The sequence below is a fragment of the Hemicordylus capensis genome, chromosome 2 (genome assembly GCF_027244095.1).
Source record: "Hemicordylus capensis ecotype Gifberg chromosome 2, rHemCap1.1.pri, whole genome shotgun sequence".
NCBI classification, from domain to species: Eukaryota; Metazoa; Chordata; class Lepidosauria; order Squamata; family Cordylidae; genus Hemicordylus; species Hemicordylus capensis.
Genome location: NC_069658.1, coordinates 34,573,523 through 34,601,329, shown reverse-complemented (window position 1 = coordinate 34,601,329; position 27,807 = coordinate 34,573,523). Strand labels below are relative to the sequence as shown.

Genomic DNA, 27,807 nt, shown 5'->3' with positions numbered 1-27,807 from the left:
CTGTCTGCTGTAAGATATTCTCCTTAAGGGATGGGGCTGTAGCTCAGTGGTAGAGCATCTGCTTGCATGCAGAAGGTCCCAGGTTCAATCTCTGGCATCTCCAGGCAGTGCTGGGAAAGACTCCTGCTTGAAACCTTGGAAGGCCCCTGCCAGTCAGTGTAGCGAATAAAGAGCTAAGAGGATGAATGGTCTGACTCTGTATACGGCAGCTTCCTCTGTCCACCTAAGAAATGCTGGCACTTTTGCACAAATACTTAAACTTGCACAACTGCATTTCTGCACAGCTACTCATGTTGGAAATAATGTAAGTAAGCATCATGGAAGTGCAATTAGGCAACATTTGCAAGAGTGCTCTTGTGCAAGTCTGACCACATTTTTTTTTAGGTGCTTGCATCAGCCTGGGCAGTTCAGAACTGCCAGAATTTCACTGTGCAGCATGTCAGCCACTGTTTGAGAACTGAATGCTCATCCTTTTCTCCCTTAACAGCATTTGCTTTCCATGCCTATTCTTGATATAGTATTGCTTGTTATAAAATATTAAAAATGCTGTCCTGAAAAACATCCCCCCCCCAAAAAAAGCCTGTTTCTGATTGTTCTTACTACTTGAGTCTCACTGATTGCACTGATTCACACAGGCAGGTTTACTTCAAGGCTATAACATGAAGTGATGACTTACATGTGCGAATGCACCATCAGACACCAAACATAGTAGATAAAATGTTTATCTCTCCACAACTGCAATGCTTTTCAATGGTGTCTGTTCATATATTCAGCTGTGAGTCATCAAGTGTAGAGAAATGAAGCTATAATTTTAAGTTTGCAGAGGATCATTAGCTTTAAGGAATTTATGAGGAGAATTCCCCACTGAGGGGGAATGCTGGCTTTAGATGATTTATATCCATGGAAAAGTCAAAATTTATTACATGATGAAACCCAAAATGGCATGCATAAGAATTCCCTTGTGGTTTCCCACCCAGACACAAACCAGACCCATACTGGCTTAGCTTCTGCCATGTTGCTGCATCAGGTACCCTCACTCCATGCCCTGGGACACAAAGTATTATTCTGTATACTCTGGAGTAGAATTTATCCTGAACCTAAACCTGCCCCCATTAAAAAAGCCAGACCTTACTTACAGATCTATTTAAGCACCCAAGAAATGAAGGCAATGTATAGGGAAAAATCCAATTTTTTATTTTTTTCACCCATAATTTATTTACAAATACACATTATAACTTTTATATACATTGCACATTTTATATACATTACATGGTAGAAAAGTACAAAACTATATATTTAAATGAATTTATATTTAACTCGCCATGTTTGAAAATATAAAATTGCCTCAAAAAAAAGTATTATGAAAAGCAAGAAACTTGAACTGATAAAGCTTTGATATAACATGTGAACACTTTGAATGAGAAGCAAGAAGAACTTTTTTTTTTAAGTGGAACTGCAGGACCATCTGCAAGGAAACAACCTGATAAAAACATTGATGAGTGTGACAATGTATAAAAAAATTATACTCTCATGACATTTAGCCACAGCTATTAACAGCCTTCATAATCCGATTTCTTTGGGTCTTGGGTTCTCATTGTACAGTTTAAGTGTCCAGTACTTTGAGATCACCAAACATGATGTCATCACAAGAACAAAAATCAAGGGGAAGAGGTTTCCTTAAAGTTCGCCTCATTGCACCCCAAATATATACTTAAGTCTGTTTACAGCGCCTTTTGGTCAGTCAAGATTCCTTGTAAACAAATACCCGAGGGATCATGGATGTATGTACAGAACTGGCAAGAAGGAAATGTAATAAATTAAAAAAAATGTAACAGAAACTGACATGCAAAGTTTTGTTAAAGTGGAAAAGAGTTAACATCAGTGGAAACGAGGAAATGAGAGCTGTGAAGGGGAGGGGCATAAGCTCAAGGAATGGATTTATAGTTTACAAGAAAAAAAAAAGCTTTACTTTACAAGCAAGAGACCTCACAATAAATAACACTGCTCATCCCATAACGATTAAATTTCTTCCCAAAAAAGGTGTACAGTCAACCAGACATTTTTTATGTATAAATTATAAACCATGACACAGTATAAATAAATGTCTACAAGACTCAACTATATGTATATTTTTTTCTTCGCCAAATAAATAAGCATACACTTATGTACAGTATGGACACTGAATTTCTTGCCCAATGGCTGTTCCAACAATGATGGAAGTTTTTTTTTTTACCACTCTAGAATGGAAGATATAGGAAAGTTGTAGTCCTGGTCATCATCTTCGTCCTCTTCATCAGGATCTTCATTAATGGCTAGATAGGAGAATACAGGGGAGCTGTTGTTTAAATATGGACAACAACAGCGGAGAAGCAGCTCAGTGCATGTTTTCAAAGCCCCCTGCATAGCCATAAGAAAGTTGCATTTTTTTTTAACGTGGCTTGTAGTGAGATGCGCTTTGGCACCTGCCGTTAGGCCATACAGTTTGTGGGTGTGGGTGTGTGTTCGTGTGTGCGCGCATGTGTGCGTGTGACATAATCTATGAAGTCATAACTGCAGCAAGTTCTGAAGACTCAATGGCTCAGGTTTTATTGGCAGATTCCTGAAATTAGATAAAAAGTGCTCTTGTGTTCTAGGTTTTAATGCTTTTGAGTCCTTCATTCAGAGGCCACTGTGAGAGGACAGCAGCCCACCTGGTTAAGTGTTAAGCTAGTTTGGGGGGAGGGGGAGGGTGCGATTAGGTTGTAGCCGGGTGTTAATAAAGCAAACAGCAAAGCACACTATAGCAAACAGTATTAAGGGAGGGCAGAAGAGAGACTGATAAATGCATTTAGGGCAACCCCCTGATGACAACAAACCCTTTTCTACGAAGAGAAAAAGGTACCCCGAAACGTCCACTCTTCACTATTGGTTGCATCTTACCAAGCACAAGACGTCTGCATCATAAATAAATCTCTCTCTACAGGATCCCTCTTACACACAGTTCCCTTTTAGGTTTAATGAGGGCGCCAGTCTTTACTATTCTAGGGATTTTTTTGCCTCCAGAAGACTAACATCCCTGCAAGGTTAAAAATCTCACTTACAGTTGCAAGAGCCTGAGTGCTTTACTTCCAAAAGCACACCCAGGGAACAGGCCGCTTCCTTCATGGCACACTCGCTTGGGTAAGTGGTGTTATCGCTGGCGCAGACGGTATCGTCCGATTTGCTTTCGGGGCACAGCTCGTCACAAAGGGCACACCGTCCTCGGCCCACTTTAAAATCCCACAAGCATTTCTTCCCAGTGCTGCACTGGATATCTTCACAAGATTTTGCCTCTACAAAAGATGGTCAATGTTCTTTTTTTTAAAAAGGGACAGAGATAAATAAAAGCAAAGCAACTCTTTAAAACAGCGCCCCTACAGTTCTTGTGGGGTAGCAAGTGACTGGCTACAAGTCTGACTTTGGCGCCCCCCCATCCATGAGGCAGTGGGGAAATGACTTGATTAGCAGGCCAGATGTTGCCAGTTTGAATCCCCGCTGGTATGTTTCCCAGATTATCAGGCTATCAGGAGCCAGCATAGTGTAGTGGTTAGAGTGTTGGACTAGGACCGGGAATACCCGAGTTTGAATCCCCATTCAGCCATAAACTCACTAGGTGACTCTGGGCCAGTCATATATCTCTCAGCCTAACCTACCTCACAGGGTTGTTGTGAGGATAAAAATAACATGTACACCACTCTCAGATCCTTGGAGGAAGAGTGGGATATAAATGTAACTAAGTAAGTAAGTAAGTAAATAAATAAAAATATATATCGGGCAGCAGAGATATAGGAAGATGCTGAAAGGCATCATCTCATACTGCACAGGAGATGGCAATGGTAACCCCCTCCCCACTACCAAGAAAACCACAGGGATCTGTGGTCACCAGGAGTCAACATAGACTTGATGGCACAATTTTACCTTTACTTTACCCAGCTGAGAAATGTGGAGCCTGAGCATTATTTTGAGCTGCTCAGACTGCTCATTCACAGGGTCAAATGATCAACCTGTGCTGGTCTGAGGATACCGTGGGAGAGAGTTCCCAGTCTATGACAGGGGGCAAACTCTAACACTTCAGAGATGAAAAGATGCTGCTGTTAATTCAGAAGCCCAGCCTGAGACCATTTCTTAGGCTGGCAATCCATAACCAAGAGGGTGCAGCTTATGAGAGCAGCTTTTTTGGGGGGGGGGGTCTGAAGTGCAATGAGCAAAGAACCCTGTATCTTTTGGGGTACAGAATATGCAGGCCCTTTGGTGAAGAGGGTGCAGTATTACATCTTACATTCTTAAACCACTGTGCATTACTTTAGGGGGCAATACAAGAGGGAGAGAAAGATTAATTGGCAGTATTATATTCAGGTACTGTTTACGTGCCCCCCCCCCCAAAACTGGTGTCCAACCTAGGTGACTGCCTAGGTCTGCCTAGTGGATGGGATGGCTTTATGAATATTGCTCCCACTGCCTCAGCAGCATGGCTGGAGAATGCTGAGCACCCACCCACAGATGGAGGGTGTTGTATTGTCCTTTGCCTCATGTGGCAAAATGTCTTGGCCTGCCCTCTGGGCATTACTGCCAGCATTACTACTGCTACTACTTCTTATATACTGCTCTTCAACCAAAGTTCACAAAGTGGTTTACGCAGAAAAATAAACAATACATAAATAAGATGGCTCCCTGACCCCTAAGAGCTCACAGTCGAAAAAGAAACATAAAGCAGATACCAGCAGCAGCCACTGGAGGGATGCTGTGCTGGGGTTGGATAGGGCCAGTTGCTCTCCCCCTGCTAAATATAATAGAATCACTGCTTTGAAAGGCGTTTTTCAGTTAGCAGGGGTAACTCTCTGCTTGCCTTTGAAGATGGGTGCTCAAGCTGCAAAGGGACGGAACCTCTTTGCTCTTTCAAAGACCTAGTTCTATAAAACTGACATAGCTGCAGAGGCCACCATAGAGAAAGTATCATTCATTACCTATGTATAAAAGAACGCACACGCACAGCACAGCGTTGCACTGAATGTTATTTCTCCTTCTAGCCTTTCGAAATCTCCCTCAGGATACCATGTAAGAGAACAAGGGAGGTATCCCACACCCTACCATCAGCAGCACCATTTAAGCTTATAGCCCTCCGCGGACTTACTAGGGAATGTAAAAACACATGAAAAAGCACTGCTGGATCAGGTTAAAGGCCTAACAAGTCCAGCATCCTGCTTCATGCAGAGGCCAACCACGTGCATCTGGGAATTCCACAAGCCGGAAAAAGATAGCAACCACCCTTTCCTGTTGGTGTTCCCTAGCACCTGGTGTTCAGGGGCTTGCCATCTCTGATGGAAATATACAGCTATCAAGGCTGATGGCCACTGATAGCCCTAGCCGGCATGAATCTGTCTAATCCCTTTTTAAACCCATCTAGACTGGTGGCCATCACCACATCCAGTGGCAGCAAATTCCATAGTTTAATTACACATTGTGTAAACAGGTATTTCCTTATGTCTGCCTTAAATCACCTGGCATTTAGCTTCAATGGATGACCTCAGGTTCTAATATTATGAGAGAGGAAGAAATATTTCTCTCTATCACTTGATTTTCACCGTCCATAATTTTATACACCCCTATCATGTGTCCCCCCACATACCTGCCATCTTTCTAAACTAAAAAGGCCCACGCGTTGTTTGGGGAATTGCTCCAACCCTCTGATCATTCTGGTTGCCCTTTTCTGTACTCCCCCGCCCCCGCACTAAAATTTCCTTTTAAAGGTACGGTGACCAGAACTGCACACAGTACCCCAAGTGTGGTCGCACCATAGAGTTATATATGGGCATTCCTGTATTGGAAAAAGTCCCAGGGGACACAATAGAACAGGGGTTCTCAAATTTGGGTCCCCAGATGTTGGGCTATGACTCCTGTTGCCGTCATCCATTGTGGCTGGGAATGAAGGGGATCCGAATCCAAGAGCATCTGGGGACTTACATTTGAGAACTCCTGCAATAGGACACACTTGGGATTGGGCCACATTGTGCAAAACTGCTCTTCCAGGTCATGAGCTGTGGACAGCTGCCAATGCACCAATTTCCCACGCAAGTTGCTGAGCCAACACTGGGCATGGGGACAGCTTCCCGCATTGGCACGATGTCATGAACTGAGAATGGCTGGGCTCAAAACATCCGGTACTTGATCTTTGAGACAAGAGACCTCCTATTCTGTCAGAATAGGATTCCTAAGGGAAAGGTACGTGGGGTGAGAAGAGAAGGATAAAGTAACTCCCTGCTTGTTTTACTCGGGGAAATATCCCACTCATTTAGGCTGGGTCTGCCAGGAGCATGTGCTCTCAGTTCCTGACATTCTTCTGGGTGCCAGACTTTCGGTTGGTCATGTGAAGCCACCATAAGTATTAAGTTAGCAATTCAGTAGGGGCAGGTGGGGCAGGGGACGAAAAAGAAGGGGCAAGGGTGACTCCTAGCTTCTGTCCCATCCCTGCCCCAGCTGCTTTGTTCTGCCTCCCCTCCCCTGCTGTCATGTTAACCCCAGGCCTATGGGCTGGTCATTCGCTTGGTTCCCTAACCTGGGGCTAGTACGGTGGCAGGGAAGGTGGGGCAGGGAGAGGAGAATGGGCATGAGCCACCCTTGTGGCTCATTTCTCTCCCCCTCCTGCCCAACCTTTACGGGCCACTGCTGTCTCTAGGTACTGCTCTTGTCACTGTACTCATCTTGACTACATCGTTGCACAGAAATCGCACAGATAGGTTTTCATGCATTTGATGAAGTGGGCTCTGGTGCACGAGGCTCCATACTGTCTCCAATATTCTTTACCATCTACATGAAACCGCGGGGAGAGATCATCAATATGCTGATGACACCCAAGTCTATTTCTTCATATCAACTTCATCAGGAAATGGCATAACTCCCCTAAATGCCTGCCTGGAGGCAGTAATGAGCTGGATGAGGGATTACAAATTGAAGTTGAATCCAAATAAGATGGAGGTACTGACTGTGGGGGGTGAATACCCAAGAGATGGTTTAGATCTTACACTCCCCCTGAAAGATTAGGTATGTAGCTTGGGAGTGCTCCTGGATCTAAAACTCTCTCTGGTTTATCAGGCTGAGGCAGTGGCCAGGAACGCTTTTTATCAGCTTTGACTGATACATCAGCTACACCCATTTCTGGAGGTAAACCACCTTAAAACAGTAGTACATGTGCTGGTAACCTCCAGGCTTGACTACTGTAATGCACTCTATGTATTTAGTCTGAAAACTACAACTGGTACAGACAGCGTCATCCAGATTGGTCTATGGGACAAGCATTTCCCTACTGCGCCACTTAAGGTGACCTTTGGAATGTACTCCCTGTCAAAATAAGAGCTTCTCCATCTCTGATTGCTTTTTTAAAGACCCTTAAGACACACCTGTTTTCTCAGGCTTTTAGTTAAAGGTGATTTTAAACTCTTTGTTTGTTTGTTTTACTCTGTGAAATTGTTTTAATTGTTTTATTCTGTGAATTGTTTTAATTGTTTTTATTCTGTGAAAGTATTTTGTTTGTTTATATATATACATACATATGTGTGTGTGTGTGTGTATGAGAAAATCAGGTGGTATATAAATATAATAGATAGATAGATAGATAGATAGATAGATAGATAGATAGATAGATAGATAGACAGATAGATGCTACAATAAAATTGATAGCTTTTAAAGTGTCACAACATTCTTTGTTGTTTTAACATGATGTGGGGGTGGAGGGGGGTGGCATCTACATTAAAGAGAAGAAAGGTCAAAAGTGTGTTTGGACCCACTTAAAGCACTTTTCTAGTTTGCAGCCATTGTCCTTGTTTCCATCAAAAAATCCAGTATGATATCTGCAATTTGCAATATATCTGCAAATTGATAAACTGGAAAGAAAAGGAAAAAACCGAGCCACTCTGTAGAGTTTTCCTATTGACTTAAATTGTACAATTCTGCAGTAAGTGGTTTGATATTTGCAACAATTTTTTTTAATATATAAAAGATTATCTAACCAGATCAGCACGTCTTTAATATAAAAGTTAACATTACTGATCCCTGATCAAAAAATGTTGTGTAATCCATTTTTACACTGTACTGACAAATACTAATTGTTGCATGATTTTTAAATATTTTTAATGCTAATGAATTCACAAGTTTTCCTTTGTAACAGTACTTTAAAATATTCATGATGGAAGGTTGGCTTTTTTTAATTCATGAAATAAATATTTCCTAAGACCTCTTGTTTAGGGCAGATGGTTCCAGTGGAGTCCAGTTGAATCAAACATTGAAGCCATATGATCTTAAAATGTCTTCAAAGACCCAGTACAAGAAGTTCCAGTCAGAGCTGGGCCAAGGGTTAGACCTCAATAATTGTCAGCCAAATTCAGTGGAAAGTTTTTGTGACCAAAACCTGGATTATGGGATTCCAGGACTTCATTGTAGTATTTTCTTCTACTGTGAAGTGGTTTTGGTATGGCAGTTGAGGAATGGAATGTGTTTTGCAAGGGGACGGGCTGTGCCAATTTTTTTCTTCCCCACTTTAGAATTTTCAGGTCCAAACTAGCATTTTTGATTGAGTTTTTCCTGAATATTCATCTTTGCTGATGCTGCTCCTCCAGCTGACATATCTTCGACACCATTTCTCCACACCCACCCCTGGCTGCTCCTTCTTCCTTCTTCTAAATGGGTCACATGGGTGGTCCTACTCAATCAGGTTATGAACAGGATGCCACTAGAACTCTGCATAACCATTTGGCTACATCATAACATCACTGAGGACCAGTGAAGGCAGCTGAGAGTGAAGATAAGTGAGGGCAATTTAAATTAAACTTTTTGCAACGGGTTTTTTGGGGGAGAGGGATGGGCACTTTTTGGCAATGGCAGGAATATTTTTGAAAAACAGCGACCACTTTCAACTTATTCCTAGTTAACTTGAACACCTTTTCACACAACCCGGTTCCAGGCTAATTCTGCGATAGATTTTATGACTTAAAGGTGGGCTTAGGCACACAGGAAGTTGCTTTATACCAAGTCCAACCACTCGCCCATCTAGCTCAGTATTGTCTATGATGACTGGCAGCGGCTCTCCAATGTTTCAGGCAGGTCTTTCTCAGCCCTACCTGACAATGCCTGGGAACCTAGCACCTTCTGCGCACCAAGCGGATGCTCCACTGCTGAGCTATGGCCTCATCCCCTTGCACAGGGGTAGGGGCATGGAAAAGAAGAAAAGCAAAACATTTCTACAGAGAACATGCTTCTCTTCCTTTTCCAAAAGGTTTCCTGATAGCCTGGGAGAAGCCTTATAAGACTGTTCTGTGGCAAAACTGGGACACCTGAACATTCTTTACAATTGCACCCCATCCTTTCTTCAGGGAGCTCAGACTGACATTTTAGACCTAGTTCTCACAAACAGCAGATCAGGTGGGAAACCTGTACTTGTATTGTAATACTTTCCAATGCAGACATGGGCTTATGTGGTTGAATGTAAGACAGACAGACAGACAGACAGATAATATATGCATGAAATTTCAGCACATTGCAAACTCTGAGGTCATTCACACAATCAAAAACTGTGTTCTACCCAGGTTTGGGAGTTGTGTGTGCTCCCAATTTTTGGTTGTGTGGGAGCAAGCTTTGAGGAAAATCTGGGTAAAAATTATTGTGTGGAAGTAAGGTAGGAGGAAAAACTACCCAGGTTTCCCTCCTACCATGCTTCCACACAATCACTTATACCCAGGTTTTCCTCTAACCTTGCTTCCACACAACCAAAAATTGGGAGCACACACAGCTCCCAAGCCTGGGTAGAATGCAGTTTTTGATTGTGTGAATGACCTCTCTATCTACCTACCATATATAATCCTTGCACACAGAAACCTAGTTGTCAAGGAGAAAGCTGCTAGCCTAGTCTTCCTCCTGACATACTAGTTTCTTTGTGCAGAGAATTTTTGTATGGAGGATCATACAATCAATCATATGAGCCCATATATGTAAGTTGTGGTGGTATGGTCCTGGCACAGATTTGCCATCTCACACCCATGGCGGGTGAGAACCAGACCTTAGAATCACAATAATCCTGTTAGTTTAGGCTAAAAGCTTGTGACTTCCCCAAAGTCAACCAGCAAGCAGGGACTGGAATTTGTTCCCCCCATAATTTAACACAGCCATCTAGACCAGGGATTCTCAATGTTGGGTCCTCAGATGTTTTTGGACTCAACTCCCATAATCCCCAGCCCCAGTGGCCTTTGGTTGGGGATTCTGGGAGTTGAAATCCAATAACATCTGGGGACCCAACGTTGAGAATCCTTGATCTAGACAACACATCTCAAGTGCTCTAACATTTATTTACATTAAAGTGTACTATCTTAGCCCAACGTTTAGTCTGGAATGCATCACCTGGGAACCTTGTTCATCTTCATTAGCAGGATAAGAAGCAGAAGAGATCAAATTTTAATAAAGTGTACATGCCTGTGGATTTTACAAGTAAGAAATGCAAAGCCTAATCTGATAATTGGTGAAAACAGTCTAACCGCTATTTTCATGGCAGTGTCACAAATGAGTGATGGGGAGAACTCCCTTAATCAGGCTTAGAATTGGGCTTGAAAAAACCAAACAATTTGCCAGATGCTTGGAACATAGCTTGGTTATTTGAGAGTCGGAGGCGGAGCCCAACTCTGAGCTTGTCATGGCCCTGATAATATCACTGGGATATTAGACAGCAGAGTCCAATTCTCTAAGCCCCCCACATGCTACCCACCTTCTTTCCCTCCCTCCACTTATCTTTGTTGCAGCTCTGGCATCAAAGGAAGGGACTGAGGGGGTTTCTTTCTCCCTTCCCTCTCTTGCACCTGGCACGCTTCTCGGGATTCTTACCCCAGCCCTACCCCTATTGCTAGGAAAACTACATTTCCCAGCATGTTTGATGCATGGTGTCAAAGAAGGGAAGGGTGAGAGAAACCATTTCTGCCAATGGAGAAAGCTAAATGGGTTTGGATTTGTTGAGGAGGTTTGGACCTGTAGGAGAGAGGCCTAAAGCTCCAAGTCAGGGGAAAACATCCAGGCCTGTGATGTTAGGCTTGAATTCTAGAGCTGGTCTTGTGGTAGCAAGCATGAATTGGCCCCTTTCTTAAGCAGGGTCTACATGTGTGAGCACTATAAGATATTCCCCTCAGAGGATGGGAAGAGCACCTGCATTCTTGCATGCAGAAGGTCTCAAATTCCCTCTCTTGCATCTCCAAGATAGGACTGAGAGAGAGACTCCTGCCTGCAACCTTGGAAAAGCTGCTGCCAGTCTGTGTAGACAATACTGAGCTAGATGGACCAATGGTCTGTCTCGGTATAAGGCAGCTTCCTATGTCCCTATGAATTTGAAGTGGGCATTGCAAGTTGGTCAAATTCATTTCCAAGACTGAAAAAAGGTGTCAGTACTATTGCTAGTCAAAATACCTTCCGTTATGTATATGTTTAACTCTTGTGCCTCACTTTGCTGTCACTTACATTGCCTCTTTCTTCTCTGCAGTTCTAAACAGACTGCTGCCACCCAATTAAAGGAAGCTTAGCCAATTAGTCAATTAAATCCACCTAAATTTTTATATAAGAAAAAAATCATTCTAATGAAAAAAAATTATTTTTACATTATGCACACATATTATTATTTCCTTGCATACTTTTACATATATAAAGCGCACATATTATTTTACATTATATACACAACAGACATCATCTTAGAAGTATCCCCTTTTTCCTTTTACAAACTAGGGAATGCCTCTTCTGAGATGTGCTTGCCCTCTGCAGTTTTTATAAGTATTTGCATTATACGTAACGACTGACATACTGTACAATAGAACATCAGCCTTGTCATATTGTGTTTTTGCAGTTGTGCCAGAGTGCAATATGCGCAAATGAAACGTTACACAATAGGAGTTATGTAAAAATATCCTATTATTTTCAATGATATCACTCTTGCACAACTCCCATTGTGCAACTTTTGCATTTGTACAAATTGTGCTCAGGGGCAAAATGCAATGCTACAAGGCTGACATAATGTTTGTGGTGTTTTGGGTTAATCCATTCTTTGATCCAGGCCAGCTTTTGAAGGGGGCTTTAGTTACTTGTATTCCAGTCCTGGACGCTTTCCAGATTATACCCTACAACTGTGTCACTACGTGTCTGTTAAGTGTGCTCCTGTACTGCCTGTGTTTCTACATCGCAGTCCCTGTGCTGTCAGAAAGGTGCCATTCACATTTCTGATGACTTCTTTCGGGTTTTACCTTTGTGTTACAGTGCTACAATGTTGGGGGGGGGGAAGCTGTATTTTCCCATTGTAGGAGGTTTGTGCAAGCTAGAAAAGAATGCTGCCCCTGCTGGTGGCTTTGTGCAACACCCTTTATTTACAGTTTCAATACGATCCTGCCAAGCCGAAGTAAACTACTGCTGTTGCAGCGTGTAATCCGGAAATCACCCTGGAGGTGTAGAGGCGGGGCTAACAAACAGCCAGCAGCAAGAGCACTGAAAAGTAGTCTGCACTTGCCTCTCTGTACATAATATCTAGTTCACTAAACTATTCATATTAAACAATGGAGTGGAATATTCCTGATTTCACGTCACTCACTTGTCCTTGCATACCACAGCTCTTTCCCTTGGATTCTACACTGTGCAGTAAATTATTCATTTTTAAAATGCTCGGTTTGCTGCCTGATGGATTGGAGACATCTTTTTAGTCAATTAATTGGTTAGATTTACTGGTTGAAACATATTGTACAGTACACAGATATGTGGTCTTGGAGCCAGAGGTGGGCTAAAGTCAGACCTCCACCATGATCTCAACAAGAGGCCTTGATCAAGTCTTTCAGTCTTATTTCCTCACATTTAAAATAGATGACCTCAAAGTGCCATTGTGGCAGCCAACATAAATTAGGAAGGTTAGTAAAGTACTTTGCATATCAAAAGAGCTGTATAGATGAGAAATGGTAATAGTAAAGATTATATCACTTCCTGGTTCTATGTACCTGAAGAACCAGTGCACTAGGATCTCCTGAGCTTCATCTGGCCTACTCATTTTGAGGAAACAGAATTTCCCTCAGCTTTACCTGCGTTTTCATGGCCGCTGCCACCACTAATAGCTTAATAATAATTTTAATAATTTTAAAAACTGGTTTTAATAATTTTATCATATTGTTTTTATTGTCATGTATTTTAATTTGTGACTTTTAAATATTTCAAATTTTGTACACTGCCTATAGATATACATATCAGGTGGTATAAAAATATGATAAATAAATAAATAGTAAATAAGTGAATAGCTTAGACAGGCTTCAGAGAGAGCCCTTTCTCCTCCTCATTTTGCTTTCCAGTCAGCGCTTACACAATGTTGCCTTAGTTTTCTCCTCCCAACTTGATCACCACAGAGTCAGCAAATAGTTCAACGCCCCTTTACTCCCTCATGCTACTTGGCTGACCTATTTCTGGGTGGCTTGTGCACCCAGATTATCAAGATATACCTTGCCCCTGCTCCCAGAAATAACCACTGGCCTGTAAGCAGATCACTTCCAGGTGTCCTATTCAACCAAAGTGAAGTGACTCTCTAGCCCTGTTCAGGCATTATGAAAACTGGGGGAGTTGCACTCATGCACAGCATTCCCCAAGAGTGTGCTTGCAAGCACTGCCCCTCCACAACTGCCCCCCCCCCCCACCGCCACTGTCCATTTTTTACAGCTTTTGCCTGCAGAGACAAGTGCTGTATTCAAGGATAAATTCTTCCCATGATGTAGAACGCTGGGGCAGAAGTGTGCAATTTCAGAGTGCGTTCGTGCAGGGGTCAGTCTCACAGGTCTGCTTTCAGTGATGCTGTATGCAAGTAAAGCATCCCCGGACTCCCATGACTGGATAGGCCTTCTCTGCCCCTTGCTTCTGCAAGGATTTGTTTCCCAGCTTGTCAGATAGCTCCTATAGAGGTTGTTCTTTATTTATGATTATTATTTAGGATTATGATTATGATTGTTGTTTTCCACAAAACAGTTTACACAGCAAAAAGAAAGAGAAAAGGGGATGAGAAAAGGGTTCCCAGTCCAAAGGGGTTCACACTCTAAAAAATAAAAGCAGAAGGGAAACACCGGCAAGAGCCACTGGAGAGATGCCATGCATGCTGTGTTGAATAGGGGCAGTTGCGACATACAAGAGAACCCCCCACTTTAAAAGCTGTCTCTTCGCCAAGCTAGCAAATCATTTGCTACCCCACACATGGGTCAGTTTCCCCATGAGAAAAGATAATGTGAAAATGATGGTGCTGGTAATTAGGGAAGAGAGTTGGTCTTGTGGTAGCAAACTTGACTTGTCCCCTTAGCCAAGCAAGGTCTGCCCTGGTTGCATATGAATGGGACACTACATGTGTGAGCACTGTAAGATATTCCCTTCAGGGGATGGAGCCGCTCTGAGAAGAGCATTTCGTTCCAAATTCCCTCCCTGGCATCTCCAAGATAGCTGAGAGAGATTCCTGCCTGCAACCTTGGAGAAGTCACTGCCAGTCTGTGTAGATAATCCTGAACCAGATGGACCAATGGTCTGACTCAGTATATGGCAGCTTCCTATGTTCCTAACTGAGCGGACATAAAAAAACTTGGGAGCGCACACACATGGCAGCTTCCTATGTTCCTAACATCCTGGCTTAACACTGATAAAGCACTTGCTGAGTGTTCAGAGTGCTTCAATTATACTATCTAGGTATCATTCTATCAAATTATTAGTATTTCCTCTCCATTCAACAACCACAGTTTGCCGCATTGAACCTGAGATGGGCTGAGCTAGATGCTGCCTCAGCAAACAGTATTTGCAAATCTGCATTGGCTGAGATAAATGGTGGGGAGAATTTACAGAGGAGAATCAGTGGATAGGAGGGAAGGGTATGTTCCCAAGTGAGGAAAAAAGCTATTAAGCATGGCCTGTGGATATTCTCATAGGGACTTGGCAGGAGAAGGGTTAAGCACCCCATTTCATCAGCTGGCCCTCTCCTGAAAGTGCCTCCAACCTTGCATATGACTGGTAGCTGGGAATTCTGTGTTTCCCTCAAAAAATGAACTTCTGCTCTATGAGGCAGGAAATCCAGGTCAGCTTCCTTCCAGGCAGGTCTGTAGCACTCACTTTAGTTTCAGTCCCCATTCCATACAACCCTTTCAAGCCCGTAGAACTTACTGATGCATTTTCCTTCGTAGGCTAGTCCAATGGATCTTCCAAGGAGACAGGTAGCTTTCCTCAGGTGACAGGCACTTGCATATGTTATTCCATCATTCCCACAGAGATACTGTTCAGGGGAGGTAGGCTCTGGACAAATCCGATTACATGTCACACAGTTGGCGTTATTATTTTGGTCAACCACACACGTGGAGCTGCCTGGACACAACACATCCCTACAGGTTTCTGAAACAGAAGACAGAAGAACACTCAGCAATTACAGGAGCTATCTCCACCATCAGGTCACCCAGAATATAGCATGTGACACAAATAACAACAGTATAGATACTTTTAGCAGTTTTCTTCATCGAAAGGAAACAAAAGGAACAGGTGACCTGCAACACACAGATTACTCTACAAACTAGCCACAGCATCGATGGCGCACTAGTTGTCTGGACTAGTCAGGACGACCAGAAAACATCTAGTCCAGGGCTGGAGACTTTAAATTTTCAGTAGCTCCTCTTTTTTTGGCCAGAGCCTTGGGAACTACCAGCACAGAACAAAATTTTGGGGAGGTGGAGCTAGTTGCAAAATGGCAGCTTATACCAAAATTAATGTCTGCAGAATAAGGGATTCTAACTCAAACTCTTCCTCAATTCCAGAAGAATTTTGCTGCAAGACAAGAGGGAAGCAAGATAGTCTGCTTAGTGGGGGAAGAAGAGAGAGAAGGGAATGGGAAAGACAGTAAAACAAACCCTGTTTGGGGGTGGGAGAGAGGGAGGGAGGGAGGGAGAGACCTCTGATCTAGTTTGCAGTCTAGTGATCCCCATGGTGTCTCACTCAAGGCTATACTTACACTAGATGGGGTAGGGCAGTGGACTCTAATCAATGACAGAGCAATGGTTTCTATGCACAAGCTCACAGATTTGGTCCACCACATTAAAAAGATGGAAATGGCTCTTTCACTTTCTGAGAACAATTGGTATAAGAAGGGAAAGCTTGTAGACTATGAAGGTTTTCTGACATGTTCTTGGTAATGTCCCACATTTTAGTCTCGCTTGCTTAGAAGTAAGGCCTGGTCTGCATGGAAGTCTATTGCAGAATCAAGTGTGAATTAATTAATTAATTAATTATTAATTTGATTTCTATACTGCCCTTCCAAAAATGGCTAAGGGTGGTTTACACAGATAAATAACAAATAAATAAGATGGATCCCTGTCCCCAAAGGGCTCACAATCTTAAAAGAACCACAAGAGAGACACCAGCAACAGCCACTGGATGTACTGTGATGGGGGTGGATAGGGCCAGTTACTCTCCCCCTGCTAAATAAAGAGAATCAATGAATGAAGTGAGTATTTTGAGTGGTTGAATAGACTGCACTAATTCAGACTGGAGGTGGGAGACCCTATTTTTGGATCCACAAGTGAAAAAGACCAAAATGCCCATCAAGGAGCAGGCTAGATTAGAGGCTTTCTCCATTTTTAATTTTAGGGAAGTTGATATGCAGAGGAGCAATAAGAAAAATGACATTCTCCGCAAGTACTCTGAAGTGGTATAGTCCACTCAGGATTGTACCACCACATTCCGCTGCATATGTAGGCCAGTTCCATTGCCATTTGTGGGAGGCAGGGATGTAAAGAAACTTTCTGAGAAAATTCTCTTATGTTTCCCTTTAAGAGGAAACCTGAAATTCTCCTCCGGTTTCACCTTGGGAGGAACCCTGAGATTCTCTTTCGAATTTCACTTGGGCGAAATGTTGGTTCCAATCTTACTTCCAGGCAAATGTGTTTAGAATCATGGCACTTGCCTGTCAATCCTCCCTCCCATCTCATTATCTGGAGCACTACTTTGTGCAGGGTTGACTTTTCCATGAGGCATGTTGTCATAGGCACTTCAGGCGGTAGATTATTGGGGCACCAACAGGACAACAAGATGCTCCCTACTGCTGGCATCGGAGGAATTATCGGACTCTTGGAGTCTTTGCAAGGAGCTCCTCTCCCCACACTCCTTACAAGAAGCATGAGTTGAGAAGAGGAGGCTGCTGGCAACCTTCCCTCCTCCCTGTGCCCCCTTTAAAGCTTGCAAGCAGTGTTCCCTCTATTTTTTTTCCATCTGTGTGCAGAATGAGTGCTGTACTGTGTGGCAGTATCAAGGTGGTAGCAAGCATGACTTGTCCCTTTAGCTTAGCAGGGTCCGCCCTAGCTGCATATGAAAGGGAGACTAGAAGTGAGAGCACTATGAGATCTTCCCCTCAGGAGATGGAGCCACTCTGAGAAGAGCAGAAGGTTCCAAGTTCCCTCCCTGGCTCCTCCAAGATAGGGCTGAGAGAGATTCCTGCCTGCAACCTTGGAGAAGCTGCTGCCAGTCTGTGAAGACAATACTGAGCTAGATGGACCAATGGTCTGACTCAGTATATGGCAGCTTCCTATGTTCCTATGTTCCATGTGCTCTGAGAGTGGGGCTTTCCCGATTCAACCTGACCTAAACTTAACTTAGGAAGAGAGCTGGTCTTGTGGTAGCAAGCATGACTTGTCCCCTTAAGCTAAGCAGGGTCCACCCTGGTTGCACACAAAAGGGAGGCTAGAAGTGTGAGCACTATAAGATATTCTCCTCAGGGAATGGAGCCGCTCTGGGAAGAGCATCTAGGTTCCACGTTGCTTCCCTGGCAGCATCTCCAAGATAGGGCTGAGAGAGATTCCTGCCTGCACCCTTGGAGAAGCCACTGCCAGTCTGTGAGGACAATACTGAGCTAGATGGACCTATGGTCTGACTCAGTATAAGGCAGCGTCCTATGTTCCTAACTGAGCGGACATAAAAAAACTTGGGAGCGCACGCACATGTGCACGTCTTAGAGGGGACACTGCTTGCCAAGTGTCAGTTTTGGCAGGGAGCTGACCCCCACCAGGGACATGAAGCAAGGCAGCATGTGGTGCCTCGCCTCAGGTACCACAATACCTTAGGCTGCTTCTGACTTTGTATTATTATTTTGGGGACTTGAGCTGTTACAATCCACAAATCACTTTACTGCTGAGTAATTCCATGGGGAGCCTGTGCGGCTGCAGAAAACGTGACTGACAGGCATCCTTCTTTTCTGGATATACCAGAGTGTGATCCAGCTGCTTTGTGACAAACCTACTTTTGCATTTGCCCTGATACTGGACTTCAAGTTCCGGCTGTTCTTTGCATCTGGCTTTCAGAAGGGCACACTCGTTCCTGTAGGTTTTGCCATCCAAGCCACACACGGGGCCTTTCCAGGTGATATTAGAGCAATCCGGAGCACAGACACACCGAGGTTTGTTCTTCTTGTTCATTTTACATTTCTTCCCAGGCCCGCAGTCCACATTCTCACAGGTTTCTGAAGAGGAAATGGGAGAGGAATGGAGGAGAGGCGGGGTGGAACAGAAATCCAGAAACATTGCTTTAATGACATCTAGAGTCTCTACCACAACTTCAGAAACCCCAGGCTGGGAGAATATTGTTTTCTTGTTGACCCAGAAAATAAGAAAGATTATCCCCCACCATGCCTCAGCAAAAGACTGTAAAATAACATTAAGATGAAACAAAGCAACGCAGGATCTTCCCACTTGCTAAGCTGGATGCTTAGATGTGATTAAGATGACTCTATAGACTTCCTTCAGAAACATGCCAGTGCTTCCCAAATGTCTGGTGTTCTGGTGCCTTGTTCTGGTGCCATATGCACAAGCTATTGTACCCTCCAGTAATTAACATGCAATAACTTTACAGTCTGTAAGCTAGTTTGATTATATTTTGTTTCCAAAGATGGGGTAGTCATTCGAGAAATAAACAAACTACCCACTGGCTGTTTCCATACACACAAGCACCGATGCACATTAGAAGAACCCCTGGAAGCACAGACTGAAAAGTTTGGGAAAGGCCACCTTTCTACTGCTCTTTATGGCCGGATAGCTAATCTTTACTAAGCAATTGGTATGTGCAGTTGGGTGAGAGGCGTTTTTGCAAAGCAATGTTTCCAGCAGGTCATCTGCTCCAGTTTTGCAATATCACCTTTGCTCATTTAGTGTCCCTGGCATGTAGAGCGTGTCCTCCAACATCCTTCATGTTGAAGGTCATAAAAGAGTTATCCCAAAGCTGCATGTGCCTGTATGAAAACCTTGGCTACAATCCATTACGTTGTATTCCAGAGTAATCCTGCTCAGGCCACTTGGATCTCTCCAGAGTAAGTGGACCGGGGACTGCATTCCATAATGTCACATCTCAGTTCTGTATAGCATTTCTGTTTAGCACTGCTGGTGCTAAAAATACTATTCATTTTATTATTATTATTATTATTATTATTATTATTATTAATTAGCTGTAGCAGCAGCAATAGTAAGAGCCCTTCTCCCCCCCTTCTCCTGGCCCCCTTATATGAAGGGCTCAGGACCTATTTGAGCACCAGGGGGTAGGGTTGCCAACTTTTTTTTTTTCCTGGCAGAGCCTCTATGCTCATCACAGCAGTGAGGCAAGCAGGCATTAATTCGACAGACGAAGCTGCTCCTAGCATAAAGTTGTAAAGTTGGGGCAAGTCACGTGAGGAATTTCAGCTCGTTGCACAACTGCTAAAGGCACAGGCCCCAGATAGGGGGGAAAAGTTGGCAACAGCTGGCAACTGGAATATATGGTAAATCTAGAGTGCCACTGAGCACATGTGGAATATCTTTCTTGCATAATTACAGCCACTCCCCAGCATTTCTAGGTTTAGGGAGCAGAACTTTAAGAACATAGCTTCAAAGCAGTTTTTGCCCCAGTGCCTCTCTTTAAAGAAATCAAACATACTTTTAATAAGAATGAAGTGTTTAATACAATAGTGAAGGCGGCAATTGATTTCTAAGGAAAAGGGAAGACTGTTTGGAAACACATCCTCTTCTCTGAAAGTCCTTCTGTCTAATCCCTGACGTGTGAAGACTCATTGCAGTTACAAAGAGGAGAGAAAATGCACTCTGCACCTGCTTTGAGGTGCTATTCTGAACTTCGTATGTTCATAGCTGAGACTCTGGCATTGAGAATAGATGCTTTCAGGTCACCTCCTAAGCAGATCACCTCCTAAGCATCTGAGAAGGACCCTCCTCATTTTACTGAACTCCCCCCCCCAGATATTTTTCTCCCTCTCAACCTGTCTTCCCTTCCCTTCCCTCTCACCTCACCTCACCCAAGGAGTTGCTCCTCAAGATTCTCCACGGTGTAGTAGTTGCAAATTCAGAAGTGCTGGTGCTACTCCATGATGGCCACCATGGCCACCCTGACAGTCAGAGAAGTGGAGAAGTACCAGTGCTCTGTCCCTGCACATCCCCTCTTTGTGTACCCCTGGACTGGGCCCTGGCAAGAAACATTCAGTCCCAGGCTGGGCACCTGCCCCTCCTTTGGGGACGGGGCTATAGATCAGCAGTTCAGGGCCTGCCTTGCAAGGCTCGATCCCTGGCCTCTAGAACCTGGACTCGGTCGCTGACCTGGCTGGAGGGACCAATGACCTGACTCAGCCGCCTAAGGCAGCTCCATCTGCTCATGCGCAACAGCCTCTCCGCGAAGTACCCACCTTTGCACGGGATGCAATTGGGGGCGCCCCCGCTAAAAATCATCCACTTGAAAAGCACGTTATCGCTGACGTCCTCCTCAGTCCACGAAGTGGTAAGCCTACCCGTTTTACAGCACTCCTCCTTGCTCAGACCATTTTTGTAGAGGACTTGGCAGCGGCCGTTTCGGGCTTGCCGGAGCCAGCAATTCCCAGCTGCATTTAGGAAAGAGAGAGAGCGAGAGAGAGAGAAACCCAGCCATATCAATGTCAGTTACCAGTGACCCAGACACAACACGTGCGCCTTTCATTGACTGTTACTAGGCTGTTTACTTTTTTTATTTGTCCCGTTTCATAACCTGAAGCGAGTCCTCGGGAGGAAATGGAAGCGCGGCTCCAACAACCTGATCAAACCAGTTGGACGCCTTTTTACTCTATGGGAGCGGGGGAGGCACCGAGGTAGGGAAGCTGGGGGGCGTGAGGGGGAGCTTATCTGCACGTGACAAGGTTTTGGAATAGACCTGGCACATTTTTAAAAAGAGAGAGCAAGCGGGCGAGGAATCAAAGCGGGGGGGGGGGGCGGGGGGGATTGCAACACATTTTTCTCTCCCAGGCGTCCATCCCACAACTTCAACGTCTTCTTTTAAAAGTAAGAAGGAGAGAGAAAGAGAAAGAGTTTAGTCTGCACAACGGACGGGGGAGTTTCGCTACTGGCCGCCTACTACAGTCCCTTTCCCTCCAAAGTATAGCATTGGGCAATAATGCGCTAGTAATCGCAGTCTTTCGAAATCGCCAAATTTTGCTGATTTCCTCAAGTGGATTGTAGTGGAGGAGGAGGAGGAGTGTGAGTGAGCGAGCGATCAGATCGCACGCGGGCACAGAAGGCGGAGGACAGCCGGAGACGAGTCTGGGGACCTCTCATGCTAGACAAGTTTACGTGGGCTTTAGGGAAAGGCACCCTACTTAAATCGCATAGGTAAAAACAGGCGCGCGCGCGCGCACACACACACCCAACCCAGCAACCTTCAGACTGTCTGTTATTGATGGATCCCAGCCAAGAACACTGAGCTGAGCAGTTGCCCCTTCTTCGAGATTAGAGAATGTGGTTGAGATGAGTCCCTCGTGAATTCTCAATGTGACTTCTCCAGCCATTCGATCTCAATCGATTATGTTTCTTTATTCCAATGGGAATTTTGCTAGAGCAAAGAGTTGGGGGGCGGGGGGAGAGAGACGATCCCCACAAAACACTAATCGAGCTAATACCGGCCCCCAAATCAACGATGATGATATAATCTTAGCATTCAAATAGGAGCGCATGATAGTCGCTGCCCATCTACGACTACAAGATAGCAATAGGTGAGACAGATAATGAATAAATACATTAATAATATAATAGATAAGCAGCAGTGACTTCCTGTAAAGGTATCTAAACTTCTCTCCCTCTTTCCACAATGACCGATATTGGGGCGGAGGAGCGGGAGGATGATTTGAGTCGAAAATCTGCAGATTCGGATTTTAAAATAAAATAAAACCCACCCTTAGCATTTGCTGCAGTTTAATTCTTTGCCGTTGTGAAAGTGCACCACCTCAAAGTTCATTGACAGAATGAAAGTCGGCGGCAGGCAGTAGCACAAAGAAGATTCTCCTAAACTTAAGAAAAACTCTTGAAAATGGCTCGATCGTTTTCTCTAGAAGAAATACTGAGACTCCTTCTGTTCCCTTGTCCTGCCTCGGCGATTTCAGCTGTTTAAACAACCACCAAAAAACATCACACGCATGTCCGAAAGGAGAATCTGAAAAGTTCTTAGCTGGTGTTGTGGCTTATCCAGAAAGCAGCGCGGTAGCAACGCCAGATAAAAGCGATTGACAACGCGGCTGGAGCTCGTGATGGGGAGGGTGATAAAGATTGCAATTGATGATGATGGTATTGGTGGTGGTGGTGAATTTAAATCTAGCCTGTGCCCAAGGAAAGGCTCTGAACGTCCGATCAAACGTGCCATTTCTGTGCATTTGTGCATAGCAGCGTCGTGCAGTGCGATCCTAAGCATGTTTTCTCAAAAGTAACTCTCACTGAGAGCAATGAGATTTATTTGGGTTTAGGATTGACTGCAGTCTTCGTTCCACAGGCAACTCATCTGCAAGATTCTGGAGAAGGGGATGGTAGAAACAGACACACACACAGACAGACAGATAGATGTGGCACATCTGCACATAAAGACGTAAATTGCATCTTACCCTGTGCTGTCTGATCTTCCATGAAGTGGCAGAAAAGCATCAGGAGTAAAACCATTCCCGGGAAGATTCTTTGATTTAACATCCTTAGTTTTATTTCCCCCAAGAGAAGAGAAGACACAACCTCAAGTGGCAGTAATAGTAAGGCGAGGGAAACGAAAGAGCACACCAGTCAGACAGCTTGCTTATGATCGCTCTATTGAATGAACGTCAGGCTCTGAATGCAGTCTTTTAAATCTATAAGGGGGTCTGTCTGCGGTGGGCGGTCTCCTAGTGTGTGTGTGTGTGTGTGTGTGTGTGTCTGTGTGTGTTCGTGTTCGGGATGGGGGGGGTGGAGAAATTTTAAAAGTTCACTGTGAATCAGATGACATTTTCCACCTTCTGGAAACCCTTTTCAATTATCTGATTGGTGGTGGGGGGTGCGCGCGCGCGCTCGCTCTCTCTCACACACACACACACACAGACCCACTCAACTCACTCGGCTGCTCTCTGTCAATCTACAGAAGGGAATCGCCGCAGCCCTTGCGTTTTTCGTAGTAGCAGGAACCTCTCCCTCTCTCCCTGCGTGTGTGTGTGTGTGTGTGTGTGTGTGTAAGGGAGAGTGTGTTAAACGCAACTGCACAGACTAGTCGCTAGAAGCTCAGAGAGGGGGGAAAGGGAAGGAGCCACTGGTGCCACGGGAAGAACCAAGGCGCAGAAAGCAAGGAGGGGCACCGCGCACAGACACGAGACACTCCACCCCCGCGGAGTTTCCGGGAGACTGTTTAGAAAGCCTGAATACTTGTTTGGAAGAAAGGCAGGATCCGGCCTTTCCGCTTCCTTCGCCCTTTCCCCGATCGCAAAAGCCACTTGCACGCCCAGCGTGGTCAAAGGGGGCATCGGTTTCCTTTTCCGTGGCTAAGGTTGCGTTTGAAAAGAGGGGTTCGGGTGGGTGCTCGGACGCCCCTGAACGCCTCTCCGCTCCAGAGAGGAAAGACAAAGCTTGCCGTCGCTCTTTCCGTGTGCGTGTATTGGCGGGCTGGGGGTGTGTGTTAGTGGTCTGCCTCCCCTTCCATCGTCTCCCCGCCACCAGCCACCGCTCCCGCCCCAGATGTTGTGGCTACTAATAAATCTCTAACCCGAACACCTCCAAACAGTAGTTAAGTGTCTGGCGCGCACACATCGGCTACTCTGGGACTCGTCAAAAACGTATCAAAGTTTAATACCCAGTTTAATGCCCAAGTGTTAGTCTTTTCACTTGGGGGCGTCTGGAGTATTTAGAGTGGGATGGGGGAGGAGGGGATTGGCGGGGGAGAAGGCGACGTAGGCGGGCCCGGCTTCCCGAAGAATAAAATGATAAGCATCCTCTCCGATCAAGAATGAAGAAGGGACGCGATTGTAACACGCCTAATGAACTTCTGCCGCGTTAGTTTATTAAGCGCGCTGTCTGGCATTCTTCTCTTCTTTCAAGAGAGTTGGCGGACTCATTTATAACATTTTTTGGCACCGCTGAATGAAACTGAGTAGGCGATATTTCCTTTTATACAAAACGATTACTTAACGGAAAAAAATGGGGAGCGTTGATTCAAAAAGCGGGCTCTTTAATAACAACAATATATTTTTTAAAAACCCACCCCTGAGCTTCCCTCTTCTTCTCTCCCCCCTCCCCAGACGTTACCACAGGGCAACAGACAGCAAACTATGCAGACATACATTCTTGCCCATGGCCAGGTCACTGGGATTTCTACTGAAGTCCGGCCGATTTCCCCCCTCCTCGCCCCCCTTTATCCTCCCCCTCCCCATTTCAGCCCCCGTCTTCTTCCTAACCCCCCTCTTACAGGCTCTCTATCCTCCAAGCCCCCCTCCCTACAACTGCAAATAACTCAGTGATAACAGATTTTTTTCCACCAACTGCAGGAGATAGTGCTAATCTTTTAATAAAAGATCCCATTACAATGGGATCTGTCTGGACAGACTATAATAGATCCAGAAATACAGCCGTGCTAATATTAGAAGACAGTTGTTTGGGTGCCTCAGACTGGGCCGTGGTCCCGGCTTTGAAAATGGGCATGAATCACAATACCAGGCCGCGGATGCAGCACCTTCATTCACAAACAGGCTGTTGCATGACTGACCTTCTCCTTGCAATTTTTTTTTTGGGGGGGGAGGGAATAATAATCTTTCTTCTCCGGCTACAGCGCATTTTGGACACTTCAGACGCTTCTTGAGACTTTGCATCTCCGCCCCCCTCCCCACACCCCCCACGCTTCCCCAAATCAGTACTACTCAGTCTCTTCTTTTCTCCCTGAAAGTCAGCCTTGATGAGGGAGTGATGAGCGCCCTCTAATGGCAGATGGCATTCCCAATTAACCGGGGTGGGTGGGAATACGTTTCCTTCCTAATGCAGGAGACGTCGGTAAACAAGCGGTGATCCTATTGAAGAAAGAAAGAAAAATGGGGCGTTGGACTCTTATATTCATATTCTTCACTGTGCCAACTTTCTTCTCTGTCCCCTCTCAAAAAGTCCCTCTCTGTCCCCATTGGCTTCTTGCTTGTTTCTCTGTGAATCCGTCTGGTAAATGTTGTAGTTGAATGCCCTGCCTCTCTCATTTTGACTTTTGCCACTTCTTCTCTTTGGAAATGATAGGCAGGCACACCTGACCCGTGGAAGTTCACAAGTCTGGAAATACTTCTTTTTGCCCTCTTACTCTTATTCAGGAAGATGCAAAGAGCAACTCCTGCTACTTGCCCATTTCAGTTCATGGTCTGTGTCTCATTACAGGAAACCTACAGTGGTTTTGTTTCCTTTTTGGTTCGACATGACATTTCGCAAACTTAGAATGTTCAGAGCACTTCACATACATCTGAAGAACTCATTCATCCTGGGTTCATATGTTCAGGTCTGCTACTATTGCTACACATATTTGCATACCGTTCTTCAACCACAATTCTCAAAGCGGTTTACAAAGGAAAATAAATAAATAAATAATAACAACAACAACAATAATAATCAGCCAATTACAAAAAGCAGCTTTACTGGGAACAGCCTATATTCTGCGACGATATCTATAACAACAGCAACAACATTGACAATAAAATTCTGGCATCCCAGGTCCTTGGGAAGGACTCGATGTCTGGATAAAACAAACCAGTCAATAACACCTGTCTGACTGTGTAAACAAGAAATAATAATTCGATTTCTATACCGCCCTTCCAAAAATGGCTCAGGGCGGTTTACAAAGAAAAATAACAAATAAGATGGCTCCCTGTCCCCAAAGGGCTCACATTCTAAAAAGAAACATAATACAGAAATAATACATAATAGCAGAAATAAAACATAATACAGAAATAAGCTGGTCTGCTGTCCCCAAAGAGCTCACAATCTAAAAAGAAACATAAGGTAGACACTGGAGGGACTCTGTGCTGGGGTTGAATAGGGACAGTTGCTCCCCCCCCGCTAAATATATGAGAGCCACCACTGTAAAAGGTGTCTCTTAGCTCAGTTACCAGGGGTATCTGATGTGCTGCTCTGTGTTTGCATGTATTCAGAAGTGAGTTGGTGATTATGAGAGACAGCGCCTTTTCAGGTGTGGCACCATGGCTGTGGAATGCCCTAGAGAGGGACATCCACCTGGTTCAATCAGTGCTTGCCATTCAATGATCAGTGAAAACCTCACTTTCCCAGAAAGCTTTGAGGCAGGTTATTGGGGATCTGCTGCTGGACTGCTGGCTCTTAGTTTGGTTTTACTGCGGCACTTTCTTCTGATGCTGTTGGGTTTTGCAGATTTAGGATGTATTATTATTATTATTATTTTAAGCATTTTTTAATATAATTTTAATTTTTTGTAAGGTAGGTCCCTTTCGGACTGAAGGTCCAAGATGTAGGGTATCACATTCCAATAAGATGCATCATCTCAGTAATCATCACAACAACCCTGTAAAGCAGGCTACTATTATCGGTCAGATACTGCAGACGGGACCCCTTGACTTGCCTAAGGCCACATGAGTTGCCATCCTATGCACACTTAGCTGGAACTAAGCCAAGTCAAAACAAGGGGACTTGCTTGGGGAAGAACTGCAGTTTAACAGAAGAGCTGGTGCATTGCATGCAAAAGGTCCCAGGGTCAGTCCCCTGGCATCTCTAGGTGGAACTGGGAAACAGCACCCAAAACCTTGAAAACCTGCTGCCAGGAAGTGTAGACAATTACGAACTAGATTGACCAATAGTCTGAGTTGCTATAAAGCAGCTTCCTATGTATTTTCTGAGTAAACATAAATGGAATTGCATTGTTAGTGAGTCTGTGAGTCTGTGCCTGTGTTGAGATCTGAACTGGAAATTTTTCCAGTGGTGCAGTGGGGAAATGCTTGACTAAGAAACAGAGTGTTGCCAGTTCGAATCCTTGCTGGTATGTTTCTGAAACTCCTATACCAGGCAGCAGAGATATAGGGAGATGCTGAAAGGCATAATCTCATACTGTGTGGGAAGAGGCAATGGTAGGAACATAGGAAGCTGCCATATATTGAGTCAGACCATTGGTCTATCTAGCGCAGTATAGTCTTCACAGACTGGCAGTGGCTTCTCCAAGTTTGCAGGCAGAAATCTCTCCACCCTCTCTTGGAGAAGCCAGGGAAGGAACTTGGAACCTTCTGCTTTTCCCAGAGCAGCTCCATCCCCTGAGGGGGAATATCTTACAGTGCTCACACTTCTAAACCCCTCCTGTATTTTACCAAAGAAAACCACAGGGTTCTGCGTGCGCCAGGAGTCGAAATGGACTTGATGGCACACTTTACTTACTTACACTGGTTAACTATCTGGACAAATGAGGAAAACACTATCAGACCACCCCCCATCCCTTTTACTGCTCACAAAGGTTGATATTAGTTCTGTATTCCCA

The 27,807-nt window shown here is 44.6% G+C and overlaps 1 protein-coding gene across 3 annotated transcripts; it reads right to left on the bottom strand.

The window, feature by feature from the left end:
* Positions 1-1,173: 1,173 nt before the first annotated feature.
* FST (follistatin) lies at positions 1,174-23,123 on the bottom strand. 3 transcript variants are annotated; one of them, XM_053288437.1, is made up of 6 exons: positions 22,937-23,123; positions 20,726-20,917; positions 18,308-18,526; positions 15,193-15,417; positions 3,081-3,311; positions 1,174-2,599 (listed from the first exon to the last, which is right to left on the bottom strand). In XM_053288437.1, coding segments are annotated over exons 1-6 (951 nt in total). In that variant the 5' UTR covers positions 23,019-23,123; the 3' UTR covers positions 1,174-2,597. The 3 variants fall into 3 exon arrangements, with proteins under 3 accessions (XP_053144412.1, XP_053144411.1, XP_053144410.1); XM_053288436.1 differs by having other exon boundaries at positions 1,174-2,335; XM_053288435.1 differs by having other exon boundaries at positions 1,174-2,312.
* Positions 23,124-27,807: the final 4,684 nt, after the last annotated feature.

Bases quoted from the DNA above. Each gene is read 5' to 3' on its own strand.
- FST (XM_053288435.1), bottom strand. From the start codon at position 23,018: ATGTTAAATCAAAGAATCTTCCCGGGAATGGTTTTACTCCTGATGCTT. The intron at 20,918-22,936 runs GTAAGATGCAAT...TCCTAAATGCAG, and splicing joins GGAAGATCAGACAGCACAGG to CTGGGAATTGCTGGCTCCGG. The intron at 18,527-20,725 runs GTGGGTACTTCG...TTTCCTCTTCAG, and splicing joins CAATTGCATCCCGTGCAAAG to AAACCTGTGAGAATGTGGAC.